Source organism: Anarhichas minor, unplaced genomic scaffold, assembly GCF_050575085.1.
Source record: "Anarhichas minor isolate MPS153535 unplaced genomic scaffold, ASM5057508v1 ptg000024l, whole genome shotgun sequence".
Taxonomy (NCBI): Eukaryota; Metazoa; Chordata; class Actinopteri; order Perciformes; family Anarhichadidae; genus Anarhichas; species Anarhichas minor.
The window spans coordinates 9077312-9088922 of NW_027466470.1; the positions used below are offsets into that span (position 1 = coordinate 9077312).

Sequence of the window (11611 nt, forward strand, 5' to 3'; positions counted from 1 at the left end):
TTTGTTCTTCATGGAGCTTCTGGCTTCTTTAATCACGTGTTTTTTTTTTTTGTTCCTCCCTTGGTGTTAGTCTCAAATTAAAAGCACTGAGGCGACTGCAGCGGCATTCCAAGGTGTTAAATGATATTGCCCAGCATGTTGGGTCCAAATAGAAAGAATTTAAAGCAAAGTCTTCATATTTCAAGGTAGATTTTGGTGATATTAGAGTATTACATTGAATAAATCCTTGCTGGAATGTGGCTTCAAGGCTTTTCTTTGGCTGAAGGCATTAAAAATGCTTTCATTTCCGATATTGTATCCCCTTAAGCTCAGCCCGTTGTTGAGCATATTGTTATTTCATGTGGTGCATCGAGGGTACGCAGACAGGGTGGGAACTCGATCTTCAATGCTGCTCTTGTGCTTTTTAACTTTCTTTGTAGCTTGATTTACAGTTTATTTTAGCGTTTGTTTCAAGTCAGCTGTGAAGGTTCTTCAACCTGGACTTCTAAGCTTTGCCTTTTCATCACATGTTTAGCTAATATTAACCCATAAAGACTCCACTCATAGCAGGTGTTGCAGGTTACGGATGAAGCCCTGTAATCCCCGGGTGATGACATGAGTTAAAATAACTACAAAGAGGCCTGATTGATCAAGCAGAGTGAAAACATGAAAGCCAAACCTCAAACTAAACAGACAACCTCTTTCTCTATTTGAAGTAATTGTAATTAACTTCATTATCAGTTTAAAAGCAGTTGAGCTTCATTTATTAGGTGCTAAAGATTTAAAAGAAAAAAAGATCTTTAGTGGTTTATTCAACATTTCAACCTCAATGAAGCACATGTCTGAGGTTAAAACAGCTGAATGGCTTATTCAGCATCAGTGTATCTATTCAGGATTTCAGTATAATTCATTACACTGCGTTAATACTCAAACATGAAAAAAATATTGTTATTATTTCACATTTTAACAATAAAATCTGTTTCTCTTTATGAAGAGCAATTGAATTAATAAAATTTAAATCTCACCCAACCTTTTGGTGTCCTTATTGTGTCCGCAGGCTGGGCTGAAGGTGGTTCCTCTCTTCACTACTTAGACGGTCGGTCCAGCCGCCTCTCTCTGGAGAAAACCTTCGGCCGATCGCTCAAAGACTCCCAGTGCAAACACATGTTGAAGCACCTTCACAACGGAGCCCGAATCACTGTGCAGATGCCTCCCAGCGTAGAGGGTCACTGGGTGTCCACCAGGTAAAGAACGACGACTTGTCTTTTCTATGCATCTTTAATTCACAGGCAGGCAGGCAGGAAGATTTGACATACAAAATCGAATGCAACTATCCCCTAATGCCCCTATAAGGGCATTAAAACGTGACATGTAGCCTATAGTTTAGGCGTTTTTGCTTGTTATTCTGAAGTGTACATAACACCAACAAGATGAAAAAACGCACAAGAACTTGAATAAAAGAGAAGTTATAGAAGCATACAGCTCCTGGCAAGTCTGCACCTGAACTGCACCTAATGCCCCCCTATACTTTACTCAACATGGTACAGTCTTAGCTCCTCTACTATAAAGCCCATTGGAAGCTCTCACTTCCTGTTTAGCAGTTTAGACCAATGACCTGCAGGTAATGTAGATGGGAGCTCGTCAACAAACATTTTGCCAGTTGAAGTTAATACAACTAATGAGTTCATTTCATTATTCAATCTATCGAGTGGTTATTTCATTAAACAATGTGAATAATGACAGTATGCACACTGAGATGACCAGATATTAACCTACTAATGGTAGCAGGTTAGCATGCTACATCCACATGTGCTTATTATGCTAACATAACACAGCCACAAAGACTTTTCCATTAATTCCCTGCTGGCATCTGCATTACCACAACATAACTTGCTGCACACTAAAACACTCTGGACCAACTTAAGACCTTTTGGCATTTATTTAAACATATTTTGAATAAGAACTTGCACGGTGTTTATCTGAAACCTCTGTTTCCTGTTGCAGCTGTGAGGTGAGACCAGGTCCGGAGTTCTTGACGCGCTCCTACAGTTTCTACTCCAACAACACCTTCCAGGCTCACCAGTTCTACTATGAGGACAACCACTGCACCAAACCCACCTACACCCTGGTGATCCGGGGTCGTCTGCGCTTACGCCAGGCCTCCTGGATCATCCGCGGCGGCACAGAGGCAGAATACCACCTCCACCACGTCCAGATGGTTTGCCACACGGCCACCGTGGCCAAAGAGCTCAGCCAGAGGTTCAACCGCAGCTGCAGAGGAGCCGTGAAGGGCCCCTGGGAGCCCAGTGTGATCTACGAGTTGTGGAGCGAGGAGGGCGGCTACGACTGCTCCAGGGAGCTTAACTTTGCCATGCATGAGCTGCAGCTGCTGAGGATGGAGAAGCAGTACCTGCATCACAACATGGATCACCTGGTGGAGGAGCTGTTTCTAGGAGACATCCACACCGAGTCGTCCCAGAGGCTGTACTACAAGCCGTCCAGCTACCAGACCGCCCTGCAAAATGCCAAGGTAAGTCCCGAATGATCATCTCTCAGGTAGAGGAAAGACGGGGAAATGTGGCCGTGGAGTCTTTAAAGAGCCAAAGTATAGCTGCAGTAATTCTGTAGATTGCCCTTCCAAGGGATCACAACATAATCATAAGGTGTTGTGAGGGAGTACAGAGTAGGAAACAAGAAAAAAACAGAATTCTGAAACACAGAAGAGATCTCTTCCCATCCACTGTGTTTTGTGTTTGTTGGAATGCACGACCAAGCCACAGGTAGGGTTTTGTTTTCCGTCCTGAGCATGTAGCTCGGTGGAGAGCCTCTGCTGAACTCAAGTCCCGCTGTGTCGACCCTCCCCACTGCAAAGACCACACACACCAGAACCAGCATGAACTGACCTGAAGATATGAGAGTTTATCTTAAGCGTAGCCTAAGCAGTGCTGTGAGGAGACCTGGGTAAAATAGCATTTGAAAGTAAGTCTTCGTGTTTTGTTTATGAGGTATCAGAGCAGTGCTCTGTGCTGAACAAGTGTAGAAGGCTGAATGTCAAGTGTTTGTAATATTATAACTTGTGAGACAATCTGAATTGTTTTGCGGCTGTAAACTCCACCTGTCTGTGGTAACAAACCACACTTTAAGAGTTATTCAACTACCGTTTTAATCCAAATCTGATTTAGGATCAGTGCATATGCAAAGATCTTGCCCCTCTACACTAAACATTTGCAGTAGTCGAAACCAGAAACTGTGTACATACTGACTTCATCTCCAAAATCTAGCATCAAGAAAGAGGCCCTTTCTTTCCTCCGCTGTGCTTGCGGGATGTAATTTCTCTATTTACACTGCTGAACAGCATTCCCCCCCGCTGGGTGAAACCCTAGAGTGATGTTTTCACTGTCACCCTCTACAGAGATTACAATAAAATCATGTCTAAATAAATATCCATTTGAACGGGGATGATGGGGCTTGGTGTTGCTGATCGCAATGTAAACAGTGTGGAGTGAGGATCTGTGATCAGACACGCTCCCCTGTGATTCTGCAACGACCAGAGCTGCTCTCCTTAAGCCCCTCTGGTCCGCAGAGGCGCAATGTGAAACCCGGCCTATCTCTGGGAGCGCTCAACATGTGGTATTCCTAGAATTTGGGATCATGCGGCCATATTAATTATTCCAGCGAGCGCATACCAGGTCTGATTTCATGCATGCCTGAGGCTCAAATCAAAGTGTTGCATTTGCTCTATTTCTCCTCCATCTTTTCTGAATAGGAGTAAGGCCCGGGTGTGATTCACTTGTTGCCGTTAAGGGTCAAACATAATTACAGCATTGCCTTGAAGGGATAGTTCTGTTGTTGTTGTTTTTTAAATGGGGATGTATATGAGGTACTTATCCATAGTCAGTCTTACCTACAGGAGATGGCGGTCAGAAAGTTCTGCAGAAAGTTGTTCCAGTGTAAAATAAGAATAACTCAAAATGTTTCTGAAAACATAATGCTGTTGAAATTTGCACGAGGCAATATTTTTGTGGTCTAATAATTGTTCAAATGAAATTACATTGTATATGCGTGGAGGCAAAAAGCAGTCTTATCCCTGTTGAGAAAAGTGGGGACATTTTATTTTGTAATTTGAGTGAGCTGGCTCTTTAAGTTTGGCTTCTATAATAGCATTTTTTTAAGCATCATGATAACTATTGGTAAAATTTGGGCCGCATTGGTCACCAGCTATGCACGTACAGTAACGTCTGTTTTAAATTGTATACATTTTGGGTGAAACGGTGGTAGAAAGTATACCTCACTCCGTCCTACACAAAAAGCACTAAATCCGACCATCTCTCGAGGTTGTAACGGTTTCTTTTCAGGGATTTTTATTGCAATGGCTGACGATCCAATCCATTAATCATAAGCGGTGTACCCAGAGCTGGTCCCCGTCCAGAGCGTTTGCTGGTGCCAGCATGTTCATTGGTGGTTATTGGGTGGATCTCAGAAGTGTGACGCAAGAGCGAGGCAGCAGGCTTTGTTTTTAAATTTGTTTCTGTTCTGTTCTCTCCATTCTCTGTCGCCTGGTTCACTGTTAGAGTAACGAGCACTTGATAATGATGCTTGTTAGGAAGGGATCTGTGTTTTTATATTGTTGTTGTTGTTGGTAAAGTGTTTCGGTGGTTATGGTGTTTTCACATGTATCCCTCATGCAGAGAGTCATTTGTTACGCTTTCCTAAGTTTGGTTTGTGCTTTGTTCTTTTGCTACTTCTTTTTCAGACTATAAGCCTTTGAAATATATTGCAAAAGCCAGATAAGACTCTTATTATGAATTCACTATTAACTATGTTTTACTATTAAATATGATTTTTTTTTTTGTTTTTGATTAATATCACTAATGCGTACGTTGCATTGTACTGCTGTAGATGTTTAGATTCTGTAATTATATTATATACTGGTGGGTAGTTTATTAAACAGCAGCACATCATATTCTTTAAGATCACCATGTATTTTCTCATCAAAAAGTTTATTGAGCTTAAAAAGTAGGATAATTTTCACACACGCATGAACACAAAGTAACACTTCATCTTTCAGTTCATCACAAACATTCAACATCAACACATGTGGAGATGTATGTTTCTAACTGGACAGGGGAAACTGTAATCTGAACAGTAAGCTGTCAGATAACTATAGGGGAGTAAAAAGTACTACATTTGATCTGAGATTCAGTGCAGTAGAAATATAAAGTTGCATGAAAGGGAAGCACTGAAGTAAAGTTCAAGCACCAATTGAGTAAATGTACTAAGTTACATCCCACCACTGGGTGTAGTTTCTATTATATAACCAAGAAGTGTTTTAAAGCCTGACGTGGTTTCTGTTCCTCGTAAAATGTTTGCTTCTGGACATCATCTTCCCCTGAACTATGGCGGTAATCCCCAAAATCCCCAAATGAAAGATTTCTGCCCAAACAAAGTGTAATTCAGTTCTAGTTCTCCTTGATCTACTGTGACGTGGATTGTACGCCAAGACGGACCAAAGTGTCCGCCAAATGTCGCAGTAAAAATGAAATGAATAAATGTAATTTTACATGAAGCAAGAGAAGTAATATCCTTCCTCATTTCCTCATTTATTTTCTTCAATTCCAAGAAGAGTATAAAATGATTTGAATCCAGCGTGAAGACCCAACAATTTATTGAAACACAAGCTTGAACACATTGGACATTGTGTGCTATGGAATCTACAAACTGCGTATTTTGCTGTTTAAATGTAAAGTAATAATTTTACATTTAAACAGCAAAAAAAAATAGGTTTACTGAGAGCAGCTTGTCCATGCTTTCACCCACTCAAACTAAGACTGGTTTGATCCGTTAACGAGCTGAACGGTAGTCAATAACAAATTAGCTGATTGACAGAAAAACTAATTTAACTATTGTAAATAACTTTCAATTAAAAAAAGACAAATATTCTGTGGTTCCAGCCTCAATTCCTGGTGACAAATTCTCATTTTTCACTTCCACTTTTGAACTATATTTCTTAAGAGAAGTCACTCGTTTGTTCCCTGTTAGTCTTAGTTTAGTTTTACATGGTTTTCTCAGTTGGAGAAGCTTCCAGTAAAACCATAAACTGGATTCTAATCATTATTTCGAATGTTTGAGGCAAGTATGGTGTCACAACAGCAGTAAAACTTTTATTTGTAACCTGCAAATAATTGTACAAGCACTGGGTAAAGCTTGCCTGAAGCGGCTCTGAACTGGCTTTAACACTCAATGGTGTTATTTCCACTGGGGATGGGGGGAGGAGGAACATGATTCCCCCTGAATTTATCTCGTATCAGGTTGATTTTCATACTAAAATCTTTCTGAACATTGTTCCTAGTGTCCAGCCTCCACAGTTTACACGCGAGAAGAGAGCAGTTGATAAAAATGTTGACATGTTCATAGTCCGGACATTTTTTTCAGCTCAGACAGGCTGTCTGTGTTTTATGGGCTCAAGATCTGGAACATGTTTTCCACACCTGCAGCCGTCTGCTCTTTTTCTTGTCTACACATATGTGTTAAAATAAACTCTCTGCATACTGTATTTATTTTCCCTCCTCTTACATACATACAGTGTATATGTCTTAATCGTACATATAAGTAGATGTAAACGTGCACTACGCTCTCACACACGCGGGGCTGGATTCAGAGGAGGCCTCCCCTCCAGCTGTCCCATTAACCCGTCACTCTGAGGCGTTTTTTTAGAGCTGCACTGGGATTATCTCATCTGTAGGAGGTGGTGACTTTTTTTTCCCTCCTTCTTTCAGAATTTTTTTACTTCCCATAAATCCCATGCAGACATAGTGTTGTCTGAGAAAAGAGTGATTGGGTTGGTGGGGTTCGGTCTTAAATTTTGACCACCCATCAAATAACAAAAACTCCACCGCCTCCCTGGAGTTTAGTCGTTGGAAGAGACTTTGTGGAATACAGTACGATGAAGGCTTCCAGCTCCGTGTCCGTCAAGGCCCTCAAGTCTTTTCTGCAGCCAGAGACCCACAGCTGTCCTGGTCATTTATAGACTTTTTTTTTTCTTTTCATCAGGGTGAGGAAGACACCCTGCTGTTGTTTTGTAAGTAAGTTCAGCTCCCTGTTCGCGGTGTGACTTCCTGTTGTCATGGCTGTAGTTCAACCAGACATCTGTCTTTTACAGTAAAATGATGCGATCACCCTGAGAAAATGCTCGTCTGGCTTCCAAAACTCAAGAGAATCAGACTGAAGGAAACTGTTTTTCCTCCTTCACCCCCGAACTGACGCCAGAAGTTCTTTGTGTATATTTAACAATACTATATTCTGATAATGATTTAAAACCAGCTTACAGTGCTGACGGATTTAATATGACTGGTTTTTTGTACAGCGATGTTCAAAGGGAACTTCAGCTCAGAGTTTGCAAACAGATCAACAGCTCATGATTTTCATGGTTAATTTTTGTTAATTTTTGTAAATTTTTCACCTGCAAAAATGTACTTTTACGCTTCTGTATCAATAGAGCCCAACAGATATCATTAGCCGATATTAGCTCATTGCTGATTTATCAATAAGTGTATATGTCGTCTGAGGAATTTCAGTTTAGAAATAAAGATTCTTTTCTGTTTTAATGTAGTTTAGTCTCCATCACATGACGCTGAACGAGAACAGCCTGACCAGAGGGCAAGCTTTTTTTAAACTATAAAATGTCTGTTATTGTTTATTTACTGCAAATTTAGTGTTTTTCGTGTGATAACTGTTGATATGGGAAATAAATCTGTAAATGTTCTGTTGTTGACTTGCTGCTCGTCTGCGAATCACTCAGTGGCTTTGGGCCCAAATACATCTCTGATATGCTTTTGCTATATGAACCTTCTAAAACCTGTTGGGACTAGCTTACTGGTGGTCCCAAAGGTTACTTTACATTTTGAATCTCTTGTGTCCCTTGCCTGTACTGTTTGAATTGTAAAACTTTTATCTTTGCTGTGTTTGTATTGAATTTCCCTGGTGTGTGACATGTGACACATTAAGTCACCTTGCCTAATACAGTTGCTTAAGAAGCAATTGTTTTTCTTTATTAAGGATCTTTATTTCAACATAACCTCCTGTTCGTGTTGTTTTAATTAGTTTTTCATGGTTATTGTAGTTTATGTAGCTGTATTTGTATATACTTGGCTCACCTTTCTCTCCCTTGTGTTTCAGAACCATGACCACGGCTGCATTGTATGTCGTATCATCTACCGCTCAGATGAGTTTCACCCTCCCATCCTGCCGCCGCGAGCCGACCTGACTGTCGGGTTGTACGGTCAGTGGGTGAGCCAGCGCTGTGAAGTTCGCCCCGAGGTCCTTTTCCTCACCCGTCACTTCATCTTCCACGACAACAACCACACGTGGGAGGGACACTACTACCACTACTCTGACCCCGTCTGTAAACACCCCACCTTCACCATCTACGCCCGCGGACGCTACAGCAGAGGGCTTCACTCCACCCGCGTCCTGGGCGGGACAGACTTAGTCTTCAAAGGTGACTGGTTGATATTTTCTGGTCTTAAAGCTAATTTTTTTTTTTTTTTTCAAACGTTAAATACAAACGATTCTCAGAAGAGTTCAAGTGCCTAGAAAAAACTAATCTTCCCTAATTGTTCTGACTTTACCTTTATTCAATCGAGGACATAAATAGTACAGATAAATAGAGAAATTTAAAAAAAAATACTAAGAGGTATAAAACTAAAATAAGAATAGAAGTAAGAAAAACTATATAAGAGAAATTAAAGACAAAATTACAAGGTAAAGAGCAACATAATCTGCAAGTTTTAGTTTAATAGTTTACACCAATATATGATGACGAGGACATCTTAAATCCTTAACTATGTTTCTACTCCTCTTTTTGATTGTTGATACAACTATTTCGGTACGACTCTTTGTAACAGTCCGATAAGTTAAAGGAATGCTTAATTTTGGGAAATATTTTTATTCGCTTTCTTGCTTGAGAGATTAATGAGAAGTCTGGGACCGAGTTTTATGTATACTGACTTCCTTTCACCATTAGACAAGGCGACCAGCTGAAACTGCAGGACGTTACTGCAACTGGCCAAGAAACAATCCCGCACATAAAAACAACAGGTCTTTTTTTTACACTTCAGATTTAATGTATGCAATGTCCTTTATGACATTAGAGGTGCTGGTAGGCGGATTTTACAAAAGAATAGGGCCAGAGTTGTAATGACATGCAGAGAAACATTGCATCCAGTTGAAGTCCTTTGCACCACATCACTACTCTGGGGTTTATCAAAAACGAGAGGTTCAGTCCTGCTGGTGTTACTCTTAGTGTGCTTTTCGTTATGCTGAATTATGCTTCCTCACGTCCTCTCTCCTCCCATGACCGGGAATTGTTCCCCCTCTACCATATTGGGGGATCCAAAAACAGGTGTATCCTACACAGACGTTTTTAATCCAGTGACGTGATGTAACAGTTTAATTTAAAACAACTGTGGAACCAAGGATTTCTTATCTTCGGCTCTTCCTCGCGTCTATATCACATCCTCGCTTGGAGGAGCTGAGACGTTAGGAAAGCGAGGAAAAACACCGAAGGAGTTAACAGATCTTATGTCTTTTCTCCCCTAGTGAACCACATGAGAGTAACTCCCATGGACTTTACCACCACCTCCCTCCTCAACGTCTTCAATGGTAACGAATGTGGTGTGCAGGGGTCCTGGCTGGTTGGGGTGGAGCAGGACGTCACCTTAACCAACGGCTGCGTGGCTCTGGGCATCCGGCTCCCCCACACAGAGTACGAGCTTTTCCGCATGGAGCAGGATGCCCACGGTCGCTACCTGCTCTACAACGGCCAACGTCCCAGCGACGGCTCCAGCCCCGACCGGCCGGAGAAGCGGGCCACATCCTACCAGATGCCCCTGATGCAGTGCTCGGCAAGCAGCCAGTCGTCCGAGAACAGCAGAGAGGACGACATCGACGGGCCTCTGCTGCATCACAATGACTGCACGGGATGGCACAGAGGCAGCCAGCAGCTCGTCGAGGTGACTCTCGTCGCATTCGTCGCGTCTTTGCTTCTCAGCCGGCAAAGCTAGAGAGCAGTTAGGGATTTTTGTCGACATAAGACGCAACAAGACAAAAGTGTGGATTACAAGAGCAGACGGCTAATTTTAACGTTTTACTTCTCTGATGTGAAAGAGGATGAAAACTGGTGCTTCTGATCCTCTGAAGTCCTTGCCAGCTACCAAAAAGACTTGACGCTGCTGCACCACAGAAACTTTAGCACTTTAGTGTGGAACCAAAGACCAAGCTGTCTGCGTTTCCACAAATATTCAAAGACGTCTATATATCCACACAGACCTGAGAGTATGTTTTATACAGTGTATTTACCTGCAACTATCAAGTCATCAAGACTCAGTTTGATGTGGGGAAACCTTTTCTACAATAACCTCTTGACAATAAGCTCCTTGTCTCAAGACGTGCTTGTGAATAGTCACTGTTTACAGTAAAAAGGCGCGACACTACTCAGAGCTCCATATTCACTGGCCAACACTTGACCTTCTTTCTATTGGGGACATTTTTCAATTATATTGTACTCAGATTGGGAAATGGCACCTGGAAAATTGGCATATCAACTAGCGTTGTCAACAAATACTCAGACTTCAGATGCACTCGGCAATATGGCTAAATTCAATACAATTATGAGAATATTTTTTTTTAATAAATATCAACATTGTAAATGTATGAAAAATCAAATGAATGCATTGAACGGTGTTCCATTGTTGTGTGCGAAAATGTGTTCATTTTAAATTACAATTTCCTTGGAATTATCGCAATATGTTTCCAATACCTATCTATGAAAAGGAGAATATTGAATCGTTGTCCAGCCTCATGTGCAATCCCAAGCTGTGACATGTTTTGTTTTTCTCGGTTAATGGAATACATGCAAAGGGACTCGAATACATTTATATTCCTAGACATAAATAGGTGGTCTGATGGATCAAACATTGAAAATAACTGTCTATGTTCCAAATAAGATCGTGCTTTAAAGTCAAGTTTTTTTGTAACAACAGAGAAGGCTGAGGTTAACCAGGAATTTAAGTATTTTTTGGGGTAAATATTCTTTCAACTTTTTAGAACAATGATCCAACATGAATAACTGGACATTTATGTAATTGCAGATTCTGGTCCAAAAGCACTGTATAAAAGCCGCACCATGTCCAGATTGTGCGGCTCCTTGAAAAGGCTTCCATTGGGGGAATCTGTGAAATTTTAAAGTTAAAGACAAAAAGATTTGGTTCATTTGTAGATTTGAGGTTTCTGTGGCATTGCGGTCATCAGGTGTGGCACAGTATCAGCTCCCTTCAGTGGGATCTCCATTATAATATTCATGAAGGACTCTGTGATATCGTCACGCTCATGATAGTGGACCAGTACATGTTTGAGAGTTTACCAGCATGCTTCTGCTCTACAACAACACTTTCAGACAGTGTTCAACAAAGACGGAACAAACATGCCATCACAGCATACTTTATTTTTGCAGTGGAAAAACGTTCTTAGTCTCATCATTAATGCAAAATCTTCTTCAGACTGAAGAACCTGTATTGGACTTCAAGAAATGTCTTTTTGTAACTGGATACATGTATATAATAAAAGGTTTGATACT

The 11611-nt window shown here is 41.1% G+C and overlaps 1 protein-coding gene across 1 annotated transcript; it reads left to right on the forward strand.

Moving 5' to 3' along the window:
* Positions 1 to 1624: 1624 nt before the first annotated feature.
* LOC142956849 (protein APCDD1) lies at positions 1625 to 11308 on the forward strand. The gene is made up of 3 exons (XM_076098608.1): positions 1625 to 2509; positions 8155 to 8476; positions 9577 to 11308. Exons 1-3 carry the CDS (start codon positions 2195 to 2197, stop codon positions 10038 to 10040), a joined length of 1101 nt encoding a protein of 366 aa, XP_075954723.1. The 5' UTR covers positions 1625 to 2194; the 3' UTR covers positions 10041 to 11308.
* Positions 11309 to 11611: the final 303 nt, after the last annotated feature.

Bases quoted from the DNA above. Each gene is read 5' to 3' on its own strand.
- LOC142956849 (XM_076098608.1), top strand. From the start codon at position 2,195: ATGGTTTGCCACACGGCCACCGTGGCCAAAGAGCTCAGCCAGAGGTTC. The intron at 2,510-8,154 runs GTAAGTCCCGAA...CTTGTGTTTCAG, and splicing joins CCGCCCTGCAAAATGCCAAG to AACCATGACCACGGCTGCAT. The intron at 8,477-9,576 runs GTGACTGGTTGA...TTTCTCCCCTAG, and splicing joins GACAGACTTAGTCTTCAAAG to TGAACCACATGAGAGTAACT.